This window comes from Aptenodytes patagonicus, chromosome 15 (assembly GCF_965638725.1).
Source record: "Aptenodytes patagonicus chromosome 15, bAptPat1.pri.cur, whole genome shotgun sequence".
NCBI lineage: Eukaryota > Metazoa > Chordata > Aves > Sphenisciformes > Spheniscidae > Aptenodytes > Aptenodytes patagonicus.
Genome location: NC_134963.1, coordinates 17,337,566 through 17,350,644, shown reverse-complemented (window position 1 = coordinate 17,350,644; position 13,079 = coordinate 17,337,566). Strand labels below are relative to the sequence as shown.

General features: G+C 56.9%; 2 protein-coding genes across 4 annotated transcripts in view; one reads left to right on the top strand and one right to left on the bottom strand.

Moving 5' to 3' along the window:
• The first annotated feature begins 1,528 nt into the window (after nt 1-1,528).
• On the top strand, nt 1,529-2,755 carry LOC143167439 (apelin receptor A-like). The gene is given in 2 exon segments (XM_076352878.1): nt 1,529-1,633; nt 1,635-2,755. Coding segments are annotated over 2 exon segments (1,185 nt in total). The 3' UTR covers nt 2,715-2,755.
• A 7,083-nt stretch (nt 2,756-9,838) lies between these two features.
• The window catches only part of MORC2 (MORC family CW-type zinc finger 2), a 56,102-nt gene continuing 52,861 nt past the window's right edge, over nt 9,839-13,079 (bottom strand). For all 3 annotated transcript variants that reach the window (XM_076352558.1, XM_076352560.1, XM_076352559.1), the window contains 2 exons: nt 12,190-12,378; nt 9,839-11,246 (listed from right to left, as the gene is read on the bottom strand). In XM_076352558.1, the coding sequence (XP_076208673.1) occupies nt 11,178-11,246; nt 12,190-12,378 (258 nt within the window). In that variant the 3' untranslated portion in view covers nt 9,839-11,177. The remainder of the gene's footprint in view (nt 11,247-12,189; nt 12,379-13,079) is intronic.

Below are 13,079 nucleotides of genomic sequence, written 5' to 3'. Positions count from 1 at the left end.
ACTTACTGACCATGGTCCAGGGTTCAGTTTGCCCACTTTCCACTGTGGGACAGGAACCGCTCCCCTCCCAGTGAGGGAAAAACCTCTGCTGGGAGCAAGCTGCCCACCACAGCCCAGCACTCCCTCCCTGCTCCTGGCAACGCTGCAGCTGGCCACCCGCCACCTTGGGACCAACACAGGGGAAGCGTCTTCTGCAAGGCTCTCCTCGAACAAGGATGTTTTTATGATGTGTCTGAGAGGAGGAAAAGAAAGAAAAGAAAATTTATCTGAAATACAGAGACCGTGGTCTGTAGGAAATCAGCCCAGTGGAGAGAGAAGTTGCTTCCAGAGACCTCGCAGATGCTGCTGGCTCCAGGGCTCCCGACAACCCTGCCTGTTCCCCACCCTCAGCGCGGCTGGGGAAGGGGAGAGTGAGGATGCTTAGTGGGTGCAGTGGGTGCAGTCTCACCGGGGAATGTGTAAACACTTGACAAGGGGCCCTGCTGCTGCTGAATGCTGCGAACCAGGGGGTGGCCCAGCACATCCAGCTAACCCAGCTGCGATTTCAAAAGGAAGTCCACACTCTCAGCTGCAGCGTCAGCCTCTCCTTCCCCCTTGCCTGAAACCATGCTAAGAGCTCCTTCCCCTGCTCCAGCACAGGCTCACCTCCTATGCTCGGCACATGGAGATTGCTTTGCAGGAGACGGCCACCTTCTCCTTATCACCAGCTCCAGTGGCAACAAGGACCTGATGGTTCTTACAAAACGCTGGCCAGGACAGAACAAACTCGCTTCTGCCTTTGAGAAAACACAGTAAACGTGCAGGTCTCTGCAGAAAGCAGTGGGAGGGACACCCTGCCACCTCTCCTCCATTCCTCTGCGCTTGAACAGGGAGGCAAGAGCAGGTTTGGTGCTGGAGGGAGCCGCTGGAGGCAGGCACGAGGTGCTGGTGGGGAGGTGGGGGATGGCGCTTCACGGGGCCAGGATGCTCTGGGGCTTGCTTCATCTCCTTCCACCAGACCTCCAAGTCCCACTCGGCCAAGGCTGTGCTCCAGCACGGCAACACCAAGGAGCGCCTGGTGCAAGGACAGAGTGCCGACATGCCCGGAGCAGGGACCCCACAGGCTCCCCATGCTGAGTGCTGCTCTGCTTCCCTGCCGTGCTCACCGGGAGGCTTTTGCACCCTTTGCTTTCTGCATCCTCGTCTGCTCATCCTGCATGATGCCTGGCACTCCACTCCAGTCTTCAGCTCCGGCACCGCGCCAGGCGTGCGCTCGCCTTTAAAGGCTGCGGGGATGTGGATTTGGGGTGCGTGGGCACCGCACCCCCTCGGGGGGCACTGCAGGAGGCACCGTGAATTTTTTACCAAAATCCCCCCGCGCCCGCCTGCCGTCGCTCCTCGCCCGTCGCCCTCGGTGCCCCGCGGGCAGCGAGCCGCTCCTGCCGCCGCTCCGCTCCCCGCGCATCCCGGCGCGGGACGCCGGCAGCCCGCCGAGCCGCCCGCGGGGGCGAGCGGGGCGGGGGGCTGCCGGGCAGCACCCGACGGGGGGATGTTGCGCCGGGGCGGAGCGACGGTCCCGGGGCCGCCCCGGGGCGGGGGCGGCGGCGGCGGGGTCGACGGCCCCCTTATAGCGGTGCGGCGGGGCGCGGTGGGCGGCGGTCGCGATGGAGTACGCGGAGGCGGAGGAGTACTACTACGGGGAGGAGACGGCGGGCAACGCCACGGGGGAGGCGTGCGAGTGGCAGGCGGACTGGGAGGCGTCCTTCTCGCTGCTGCCGCTGCTCTACCTGCTGGTCTTCGCCCTGGGGCTCTCGGGCAACGGGCTGGTGCTGCTGACGGTGTGGCGCGGCCCGCGGGCGCGGCGCCGCTCCGCCGACGCCTACATCGGCAACCTGGCGCTGGCCGACCTGGCCTTCGTAGCCACGCTGCCGCTCTGGGCCGCCTACACGGCGCTGCGCTTCCACTGGCCCTTCGGCGCGGCGCTCTGCAAGCTCAGCAGCTTCCTGGTGCTGCTCAGCATGTTCGCCTCCGCCTTCTGCCTGGGCGGCCTCAGCGCCGAGCGCTGCCGCGCCGCCGCCCGCGCCGCCCCGCCGCCCCGCGCCGCCCCCCGCCGCCGCCCCGCCGGGCTGGGCCCGCTGACCGCGCTCTGGGCGGCGGCGGCGGCGGCGGCGCTGCCGGCGCTGCTGCTGCGGGAGGCGCGGCGGGGGCCGCGCAACCGGACGCTGTGCGAGCTGGCGGCGGGGGGCGCGGGGCGGGCGGCGGCGCTCAGCCTGGGCGCCACGGCGCTGGGCTTCGCCGCCCCGCTGCTGCTGATGGCCGTCTGCTACTGCTGCGTGGGCGCCGCCGTCCGCCGCCACCTCCGCCCGCGGCGCGCCGAGGCGGCGGCGCGGCGGCGGCTGCTGCGGCTGATCGCGGCGCTGGTGGCCGTCTTCGCCGGCTGCTGGCTGCCCTTCCACCTGCTCAAGAGCCTCTTCGCGCTGGCGGCCGCCGGGCTGCTGGAGCTGCCCTGCGCGCTGCTGGGGCTCATCGCCCGCCTGCACCCCTACGCCACCTGCCTGGCCTACCTCAACAGCTGCCTCAACCCGCTGCTCTACGCCTTCCTCGACGGCCGCTTCCGCGCCCGCTGCCGCCTGCTGCTGGGGCCGCGCCGCCCGCCCGCCGCCGCCGCCGCCTCCTCCACGCTCAGCGGCCCCACGCAGCGCTCCGAGCTGCCCTCGGCCGGCACCAAGCTGTAGCGCCCGCGGCCCCGCCGCGCCCCAATAAACGCCCTTTCCGCCGCCGGAGCCCGCTGCCTTCTTCCTCCGGCTCCGCTCGGCGCGGCAGCCCCCCCCCCCCCCCCCGCTGGCAGGGAAGGGCACAGACCGGGGGGGTCGGAGCCCAGCACCCGCGGCCTCGGGTCACCTGGGGGCGCCGCCAGCCCCGCCCCGCCCCACCCGACCCCGTCCCGACCCCCAGCCAAAGCGCCGGGGCTGGCCCCGGGCCTCCCGTGCGGCGCCGGGACCGGGCGCTGCTCCCCGCGGGGCTCCGGCCGGGACCGCCGCTTTGCCAGCCCGGGGGCAGCCCCTGTGCCGCCCGCCCCAGGCCCGTCCCTCCCTCACCGCCGCCTGGGGACGTGCCTCCCCTCCACCGGCGGCTCCCTGCGGCGATGGGGCTCTGGCACGGCCCCTGTCACCTTTCTAAGCCACCGCTCTCGCGGTCGTCCAGGCAGCGTCCTCTCTGCCCTGCTTGCCTTCGGGGCCCATCCAACCTGCGTACAGCCGTGTCTGGAGGCTGCTCCGCTCCTCTCCTCACAGCCAGAAGCTCCTTGAGGGTTGTCCAAGACAGCTGGGTGAGGACACGGGCGTGCTGCCATCCTCTGGGCATGGTTGTCCCAGAGGGGCCCTGCAGTCCGCTGGACCCAGCGTGCCAGGAGCCGGGTGCATTTTCCCTGAGCTCAGGTGAGCCAGCCTTTCCCCAGGCACAATCTGGTGCTGGAGGTGTCCTCTAGGAAAACCCTTCCCATATCCGAGGGGTGACACCTGGGCTCCTGAGTGTCTGCCTGCTAAGCTGACACTGGGCAGGCGGCACAGGGTCTTTGGAACGTTGCATTGAGTAGAAGAGTTACCCATCCCACGCTGCTGTCAGCATGAGCCTGTCCTACTTTGGGGTATCTCATTTCTGGAATGCCACGGATGCATCACCCTTTTCCAGCTGGCAATGGGCAGCCCTTTCGTGGAGTCTAATGGCCATCTCCAAGAGCTGAGCTTCTCAGAGGGCACAGCTGCTGATGGTGCCACTGTAGGAGCTGGGACAGGGCCAGCCAAGCCTTGTGGTGGGGATGCTGCCCCACCAGAGTAGTTGCACTAGAGAAAGCCGAGTCTGAGCTGAGCGGACGCCCCACTTGGCAGTGCTGCATGTGCAGGTGGATGTGCTTTCCTCCTCCCCTGGCTCTGCAAATCCTGCTGGTTTTTGCTGTCTTGTCTTGGCACCCACACATACCTCTGAGGGTGCAGCCTGCCGAGCCCAGACTGAAGTGAGACCTGTGCAGTCACGTAGAGTGACAGGCTGTCCCCCTCGGAGCCATGTATGCAGGGGGACAGAGGAGCGTCAGGCAGCACAGACATAGGTAGGAGGTCCTCAGGCCCACTGGTCATGGGACATCTGAACAGGACACCAGGGCAGCATAACATGGGCTGTAAGCACTGTCTCCCCCCCAGGCACCTGGTGAAGAGTCCCTCCTTGTAGCAGTCCCTGCTGCTGCTCTCCCAGGGCACCCATGGGGAAAGCTGCTGTCTCTCCATGCCCGTGCCAGCTCAGGGCACCAGCACCAAACTGGGGCAGGCTCACGCTCCATAGCCTCCTGTTGCTCTGCCTTCCCCTTCAGCTCAGCTGGGCAGCTCTACCTAACCAATGCCATGTTAAAAAAACCCAAATCCTGCCCATCCCTCCTTCCGGGCAGTGCCTGTCCCTGCCCAAGCCTTGCTTCTTTAGGGCTGTGGACTTTTCTTTCCCTGTGAAATGTTTGAACCAGAACATTTGGGACATCTGCCAGGGCAGCTGCAGACATGGCTCCAGACCGTGTGAGGGGAACATGAATCCTGGTAAGGAGAGCCCTTGAGGAATGGCCGAGGGCGTGGGGACGCTTGCATCCATGCTGGTCACCCGCTCTGTCCCCAGACACTCCCTGGAAGCCCCACTGTCCATGTCCCACCCCAGCACAAGACATGCTCGCTGTCCTCCAGCCCTGGCCCCGAGGCAGCTGCCCCACACCAGCCCTGTGGGCTGCAGGGCCTCGTCCTGTGCTCCAGGGACAGAGCAGGCTCTGCCATCACCCTCACCACGCCCCAGGGCTCCCCCCGGGGAAAGGTCAGAGCAATGCTCAGGGCCAGAGCCTGTGCGGAGGCGACCAGGGCTGGCCCTGCTGTGCTCCCACAGCCATCACAGCTGCTGTCCTAGGTGAAGCCACATGAGACCCATCTGTTCTCCAGGCTGGTGGCCACACAGGCTCTGAGCATTGGTTGGTCATGCATGGGGTGAGCACGGGGACAGGCTGGGGCCATGTGAGGAGTAACCATGCCAGCCAGGGCATATGCTTTCCCTGCTCTGGGGTGCAAGCCCCTGTGCAGAGGAGGAGCAGACACAGCTCTGCATCCTTCCAGGGTTTCTGCTCCATGTGTATCCACTGCTTTGCACTTGGAAGATGTAGCCAGAATATCTGTGCTCCTGCTGCCCGTGGGTGCTGCATCCAGCTTCAAAACCAGTTCTCAAAGCTCAGGCTCTCTGGACAATGGCTAGTTTGGACCTACAGCACGCTGCAGGATGGGTTTGGGGGGAACTGAGGGGTAGGAGGCTCATCCTGCCCATGCCGTGAGGCAGAGCAGCTCTCCTCTCCAGCTACCACCATGCCTGAAGGCAAGTGAGCAGCTCCGAGGAGCGGAGGGCTGCCAGGAGCAGACAGTGCTGAGCCCATGGCCCCACCTAAGCCAAAAGCAGGATCTGGGAGGAGCAGTTGGGAGCTGAGCCCCAAGACACCCAGGGAGCCCCAGGGTGGCTGCATGAGTAGGAACAGGGCTCCCCCCCCAGCACCGCTCCATATGCTGAATGCTTAATCACATCCTCTCCAGCCCACTGCAGCTGCCTCCCCCAGCACCCCAGAGGGCCATGCCTGTGCCATGGCACTCAAGGAGGGAGCTGTGCTGATGGTGGGGGCAGGGGGTGTGTGAGAAACCTCCTGTGGTCACACTCAGGTGCTGCAGGGTGGAAGAGGATTTAAAAAAAACTAACCCAGCCCGCTCCAGCCATCCCCTGACTCGGTACATTGGGGCAGCGGCTTGTGCCAGGCAGGCAGAGCTGGGGGGGGGCTCAGGAGGGGCAGAGGGCAAGAGAGGGGAACCAAGGGCATGTGGAAGTCTCAGTGGCCCAGAGCCAGCACCTGCACCCCAGCACCCGTGGTGCTGCACCCTGGGCAAAGCAGCACTGCTGTGCCCCGGCGGCTCCTCCTTCCCAGGCTGGAGCAGCTGGGCTGGGCAGAGGATGCCCAGCTGCCTGCAGGGTCCAGGACAAGGAGGTGCCAGCGGCTCCCGGCATTCTGACAAGGGCCCCACTGTGTGCTCAGCCGTGGGCAGCCCCGGGCACTGCCGCACCTTGGCCCAGGGCTGGCTCCGGCGCTGAGTGCCTGCCTTCACTCCTCCGGGGAGACGCCAGCTGACCCTTTCAGGGCGAGGGGAGCCACTTCCAGGCAGCTGCAGCAGGAGCTGGCGTCTGGCAGGAAAAGGAAGACTTTATCCCCTTGTCTCGCAAAGAAAAGCATCGGAGCCAACAAAGGCAGGGTGGGGGTGCCCTGGCAGGGGCCGGGGATGCCTCTCCTGCCGGGGGATGTTTCCCTGGAGACAGGGCAACACCAGGGGCTGATGCCTCCACACGTGTCCTGTGTTCCCAGGCACTAGCGGCTCCTGCACAAAGAGGCACTTGATGAGCCAGTGGCAGTGCCCTCGCTCAGGGGGTCCCACCACGCAGCCCATGCCTGGCAGCTGAGCTGGCAGCTTCACCTCAGCCTGGCCGAGTGTAGCCCAGGGGAGGCAGAAGGGGAACAGCCCTGGTGCCAGTGCCATGCTGGGCGAGGAGGGCACGAGGCCACCAGACCTGCAGCACCACGGCTGCCCGTGCCTTCCTTGGCCAGCAAAACCAAAGCCACATACTCCGAGATCAGACAGGGATGCAGGCAGCAGGAGCCAGCGTGGTGGCACTGGCCCCAGCCTGGCTTCTCACTGCAGCTTCTCAGCAGCTGTTTGCAGAGCCCAGCCGGACCAGAGCCCACCCCATCACCTGCACACACAGCGCAGGCTCCTCTGGGCTGCCAGCCCCAGGCACGGCAGCCCTGCACACAGCAGCACAGCACTATCGCTGCTTGCTGCGGGCGGCCACAGCCTCTCAGAAAGAAGAGACAGGAAAAACAAGGGCTCTGGGCTCGGTGCACCATGAAAACACCCTGGATCGGTACCCGCCCTCCCTTCCAGGCTGAGCCAAGGCTTCTGGGTTTTTTTTTCTTCCAGTCCCAGCTGCCCATGACACTGGGACTCGGGCTCCTTCCCAATGAGAGCAATGGGCTCTGCAGCACAGTGCTCCTGCTGTACTTACACGACTCAACATGTCCCTCCCTGCTCAGATGCTTTGCTCAGTGTGTTCAGGTAACAACAGCAGCCTTAGAAGCGCCTTAATATCCCCAGCCCTGTCCCCTGCCCTCTTCTGGGGCAGCCAGAGTGGTGCCACCCCACAGCGGGGGGTTCCCAGCAGGATGAGGGGACGGTGAGTTTACGATTTGTTGTGCTCAATGGGCTGCAGCCCAGGGAGAAGAGGGAGCGTTTGAGGGCTGGAGTGGCCCAAAGCACCTTTTTTCTGCACACACTGAAACCACAGGGCAGGGTTCCCTGGACATGCAGCCTGGGCTCCCAGAGGTCCCCATGAACCTGGGGGGGGGTTCTCATTCCACTAATGTGGCAGGTGCCCAGAGTCCTCCAGGCCTCCCAAGGGGTGCTGAAGAGCTTTCTTGGAGTCTTCCCTCCAGTGCAGGCTGAGAGAAGGGTCTCCTCTGCTCCCGCTGTGCAGCTGCAGCTTTGCTGATGAGAACGGGTATAGCAAGATCATCCAAGAGTTGTCTGCCTGGTCTCATCCCACACAGCGGGCACTGGTCAAGTCAGGTCGCGTATGACCAGGACTGAGACCACAAACAAATTTAGATGCTGCTAAGAGGGATTTCAAAATAACTGGTACTCTCCTGAGTAGATCAAGATACCCGGGGGCCTGGAGACCAGAAACACTTTCTTGGCGGAGAAGTTTGCTGTGCCTTTCGGGTAAGGCAGTGGCAGAAGAGGAGACTGAGCGTGCCCCACTGCATGAGAAAGAATAGCCCTGTAAGGTAGCTGAAAGCAAGCGGCACCCCAAAGCCCAGCCGGTCCTCACTATAGGCTGCAGGAATGACTTGCAAAAAAAAAAAAAAAAAAAAAAAAAAGAAATGTTGATCCTGTTGCCATAAAAATCAAACCCTGGATCCGATGCTGGTGACGCGGAATTCCAAGCCTCCACTTAAGGAACAGCAGCAATACACGACCCTTCAAAGACATGCAGGCAGGACCGTGTCCCTCACACTGGGAGAGGGACCGATTGCCATGACCTCAGGTGTTCTTGTTCCACTCTGCAAGAGAAACTGGGCGAATCCGTACACGATGGAGGATCACCGACAGAGACCTCAGGTTCCAGGGTAAGGCTGGCACTTCAGCGAGGGAAGCAGCAAGGACAATCATGGTCCTGCTGACAGGAGCTCCCCAAGGCTGTGCGCTACAGCGGGCGAGAGGCTGAGGCAAAGTTGGCCTGGAACAATAATCATCATGAGACTCAAAAGTTCATGTTAAAAAAGTTATTCTCCTGCCTTATTATTAAATACATAAATTAGCAACCTTACCAGTAGAAATATGTATGCTATGAAGTATCTAGGTGACAGCTGTGGGAGGAATTTCCAAAATGAACAACTAATGATGGGCATAAAGGAGGCACTTAAGGTGGCCTTATAAAGAGAGGGGATGTTGTACAAAATGCAAGTCGTGTACTCCTTAGTATTTCTGCTGTAAGAAACAGCTGGAAGCGGAGAGGAAGACCGAGGGAACTGAGCACAGACATGGTATCACCAGGCTTAACTGCAGCATGAAGGTCTAACTGCCAAGGCTGCAGCAGGTGAGATATCTTCAACAGGTAGCTGTAACAGCCTCCAAAGCTGCAACAGGGACACCCTTGTTAGACGCAAGGGAAGAACACACTCACTGGAGAGGTGTGCGATGCAGAAAAGTGGTGCAGCCTCCACCCTTGAAGATTTTAAGAGCTCAACTGGAAAAGGCCCTGAACAGTGTGATACAGTTTTTGAGTACCCCTTGCTTGGAGCAGGTTATTTAGATGACCTCCAGAGGTCATTTTGTTCCTACGTTTTTTAAAGGCATTACTAAAACCTAACGTTACACATAGGTCTACTTAACAAGGTTACAAAAAAAAATTTTGAAGCAGCTGCAAAGAAGGACTACCAGGAAGGTTTTGAGAATAAAAAACTTGTTTTATTGGTGCTTAAAAGTTCTTGGCTTGCTTTTCCTAGCAAAATGGAAGTTTAGAGAGGACACATCAATTGTACTGATGAAAGTAACTCCAGGGAAGAAATGTAACTCAAACAAAAATACTTGGTACAAGATCAAAAAAATGAAATGCCATTAAAAAAAAAAGTTAAAACTGGAAATGAGAAGTTTCCAGACAACAGAGGGAAAAAATTAGTAACACCTTCCTAAGAGGAGAGCAGGAGTAGGGGATCAAACTGTGTCAGGAAGCTCAAGAAATGTGTAAGAGCTGTTTGTCCCACATTGGTATACTCTGGGTGTTATGAATTAAAGCTTGCAAGCAGCAGCACCTCTGAACTGTATTTTAATGAAATCTGGTTCTTTAGAATTTCTGCTGGCCACCTGGAAAGGACAAAGATTTCTTCTTTCACCTTAATATAAAACTCAGCTTCCACAGAAGGATCATTTTCATCTGAAGCACCAGTGTGCCATTACAATTAACAAAACCTCCAATATGTGTAAGGAAACTGAGAAGACTGGTAGAGCTTGCTCCTACATTTAAGGGACGCTGTCCCTCTGTCCAGGAAGGTGTACAGGGGTGGGGGGGATGCTCCTTACCTTCATTTATACTAGGATGTCCGGGCCCAGATCCTGAATGAAAGCAGTCAGTCTCACTGTGTGCTGTTACAAGGACCTGGAATTCAGGTAATAAGCGAAAGTCTTCCCTCTCTCCCGTGGTATGTACAACTTGGGAGTTCTCCAGGACTATAAACCATTAGTGCTTAAGATTTTCTGTGCAACAGATGTTTAATTTGGAAATTTTTTTGCAAAACATCTATTACACATTCAGCTGTCAAAAGAACCTCAATGGTCCATTTCATTTGATGTTCCTGAAGGTGAGCACCTCTTGGTCACGCTGTGTTTCTTCACACCGCCAGGCTGTAGGGGATTTCAGTTTTCTGAGCATCGAGTTCATGGACATCTTGTCCCAGCAGACCTGAGAAGCTGGCTAGCCAGCAAACTCAAACTGAGTCACCTTGGCCACAAGTGGTCTGCTAGGAGCTGTAGTGCAGCCTCCAGCTGGGAGGACGGGGGAGAGGCATTGTCCTTGCTGCTGACCCAGGGCCAGATGTGACTCAGCGATGCAGGGCTCCAAAGGCTCCAAATTCCAGCACTCTAATAAAATTACCTGGAAAAGCAAGTTGATCAGAGCAAGTTGATCAAAGCAACGCAAACCTGAGGGAGTGACAACAGAACAGAGGGTCACTATTTTCAGCTGGTCGAGGAGTTCTTCTGCCGTTGCAATGATGTCTCAAAGAAACAGCAGCAAAAGTGTGAAATAAGGTGACTGCTAGAAAAGAATCTGAGCTCCAGCTTTCTCCCTCTGATGATCACAACCCACTGCAAGCAGCCTAGGAGGCTGTCCTCTTCTAAAAGGATCCTCAGCCTCTGACTGTTAGCATGGTGACAACTCCACCTGCTTACAGAGACCTCATATTCGGGAACCTCACTGCACCAGCAAGTGCCAATTCCCTACCCCCAGCCCCCTCAGAACCACCATGATTTCATCCCCTCCACTCACGCTCACACAGGGACTGTGTTTTGATCTCCTCCATGTAGCTCAAATTCCTGACTTGGCTTTCTCTAGCCCAAGTTCAGTATCTTCGAAGTTTAAGTCCTGACCTCCTCTTCCATAACTCAAGGCTTATTTTTAAGTTGCTGCCAGGTTCTTACTTGAGACAACCTGCTAGGCAGGATGTTCTGGTGTTCCAGGTTTAGCATATGAATATACCCCAGATGCAAAAAGGGTACCCACACTTTTACCTCACTAAAAACACACAGCAACCCTCCCAGCATATCAGGCACAGTTCCTATTTCTTTTAAAAATAAATATTTATAAACAAAAGGAAGAGATTCAGAGAACTACAATGTTAAAAATTTTCCTGCCAACAGCACAAATGTCTTTTTCATGTAAAGTCACAAGAACAAGTTGTACACCAACACAACATAAGTACTGTCTAAAAACCCTCTCTCATCAGCTGCCATAGTCCTCCACTGCAGGAATCCACATCTCCCATCGCAGCAACCAGCTCCTCTGCACTTCTCTAGGACTTGTACCGGGGCTGCTCAATCTCCTTTCGTGATCAAGTCCTCGATATATGCATCCAGTTCATCATCTGTATTAATATCAATGTCCTGAAACCAAAGGCACAAGAAATACCAGTGAAAAGTGAATCTTGAAGAACAGTGCAAGAATGGACAAGACAGAGCAGCACAGCATCCTCTGCAACATCTGCCCTGGTCAGCCTTTACGCCCTGACTTCCAGCACTCTCCAGCTGTTGACATCTGCTGTGAAAGCACCACCAGCTTTCCTTGTCAGAGCCTGACAGACAACACCTGGAAACCAGTCAGCACTTGATGCTCAAACAATGCACTCAAGCAATAGATTTACTGTGCTGATCAGGGTCAAGATAGTATTTTTTTTTTTCAGCTTTAACACACATTTTCCTAATAGAGAGCAACTGCTTCCACCTGCTTTCAGTAGCTTTTCCATTGGGTGGTCTTAATTTTATTTAAAGTAGCTTTTTATTTAAAGTTTATTTATTTAAAGCTTTTATTTAAATATATATTTGCAATTTTAATTTAATATTTAGTAGTATAATTAATAAATAGATTCCAACATAAAAAAAATTTATATTGAGTGTTATTTGTTTAAAGGTTTGCATTTCTATACATGGGGTTCAGAATCTAGCACCACCTTTCTGGCCAAGAATGAGGCAGAAATTCCTTGCAGAACACTGCCTATGCCCAGGGAAATTCTCCTGCAGCCCCATGTTTCATAGCAGAAAGCAGAAAACAAATAGAAGCTGTGCACTATGTACATGCCATGAAAAATCCATCTGCAAAAATTAACACTCATCAGGACCCCCAAGGCCTGGATCCCAGAAGGTGGGCAGCGACAGCAGCTGCTCACTCAGCTGCTTCTGATGGTCTAAGCCCAAGTTGCACTCAATTGAGAAAGAGCTGAAGCCCAGTTAAATGCTGGACTAAAACATCTCAAGTGCCTGGAGCGGCCTGGGTCTGGAGAAGGTTGCTACTTGTGGGGCAGCTCTCGTTTCGCACCCCTTCCTCACCCACCTCCTGCACTTTCTGCAGAAGGGCCACGATGTTAGTCCTCAGCTTCTGCAGTTTCTCCTCCGTTTCCTTCAGCTTTCTCTCTGAGTTGCGGAGGTTTTCTTCACAGGCTTTGGCCCGGGCGTCGGCACGTGTCTGATATGAATTGCACAGGTTCTGCAGACCTACCTCATACTGTTTGAAATATTCTTTCTGTAGAAGACAAAACACAACAGATGACATGTTAAGAAGAAGCACCGAGTGTCAAGAAAACTCCAGCACTTGCAGCTTGTAGAAGAGTCCAAATACCGGCACCCCGTGATCGAACACCACCAGCCTAACACCCCTGCACGCCCTGCCCGCGGTCGTTACCATGCTCACATTTACATTTCCACAGGCAGCACAAAAATCACACAGGTTTTCACATTCCTCAAAGACCAGAACTGCAACAAAAGCTGCCCGAATTCAGATTAAGGATGCAGCATGTTTTAAAAAGCCTAAAACCACAGTTACGCTGTAGAAAGATCTGACAGCCTCTGTACACAGTGAGGTTTCCTTAGTATAGACCACACAGACAGCACAGCTTATTACTGCAAGGTAGGAACATCTACACTTGCAGAAAACTCCAGACAAGACCAATATGTCCTGTGGAAGCAGCAGGACCGGTAACTCAAGCAGACACCTGAATTAACAGAGAGAAAAGAGGAAGAGACGAGAGACTGCCAATATATACATTGTGAGTGAGGGAGTAGGACACTTCGAAGACTACCAAATAAGAAGTGGCTTTTGTCATTTGGTGATCTGTAGGTGGCTTTTGTCACCTACAGATGCCTCCTGAAAAGGCCTCCCTTTGCAGTATGTCAGAGAAGAGAGAAGTCAGAGAAGCCAGTACCATTTCTCCGCATTTCAGCCTG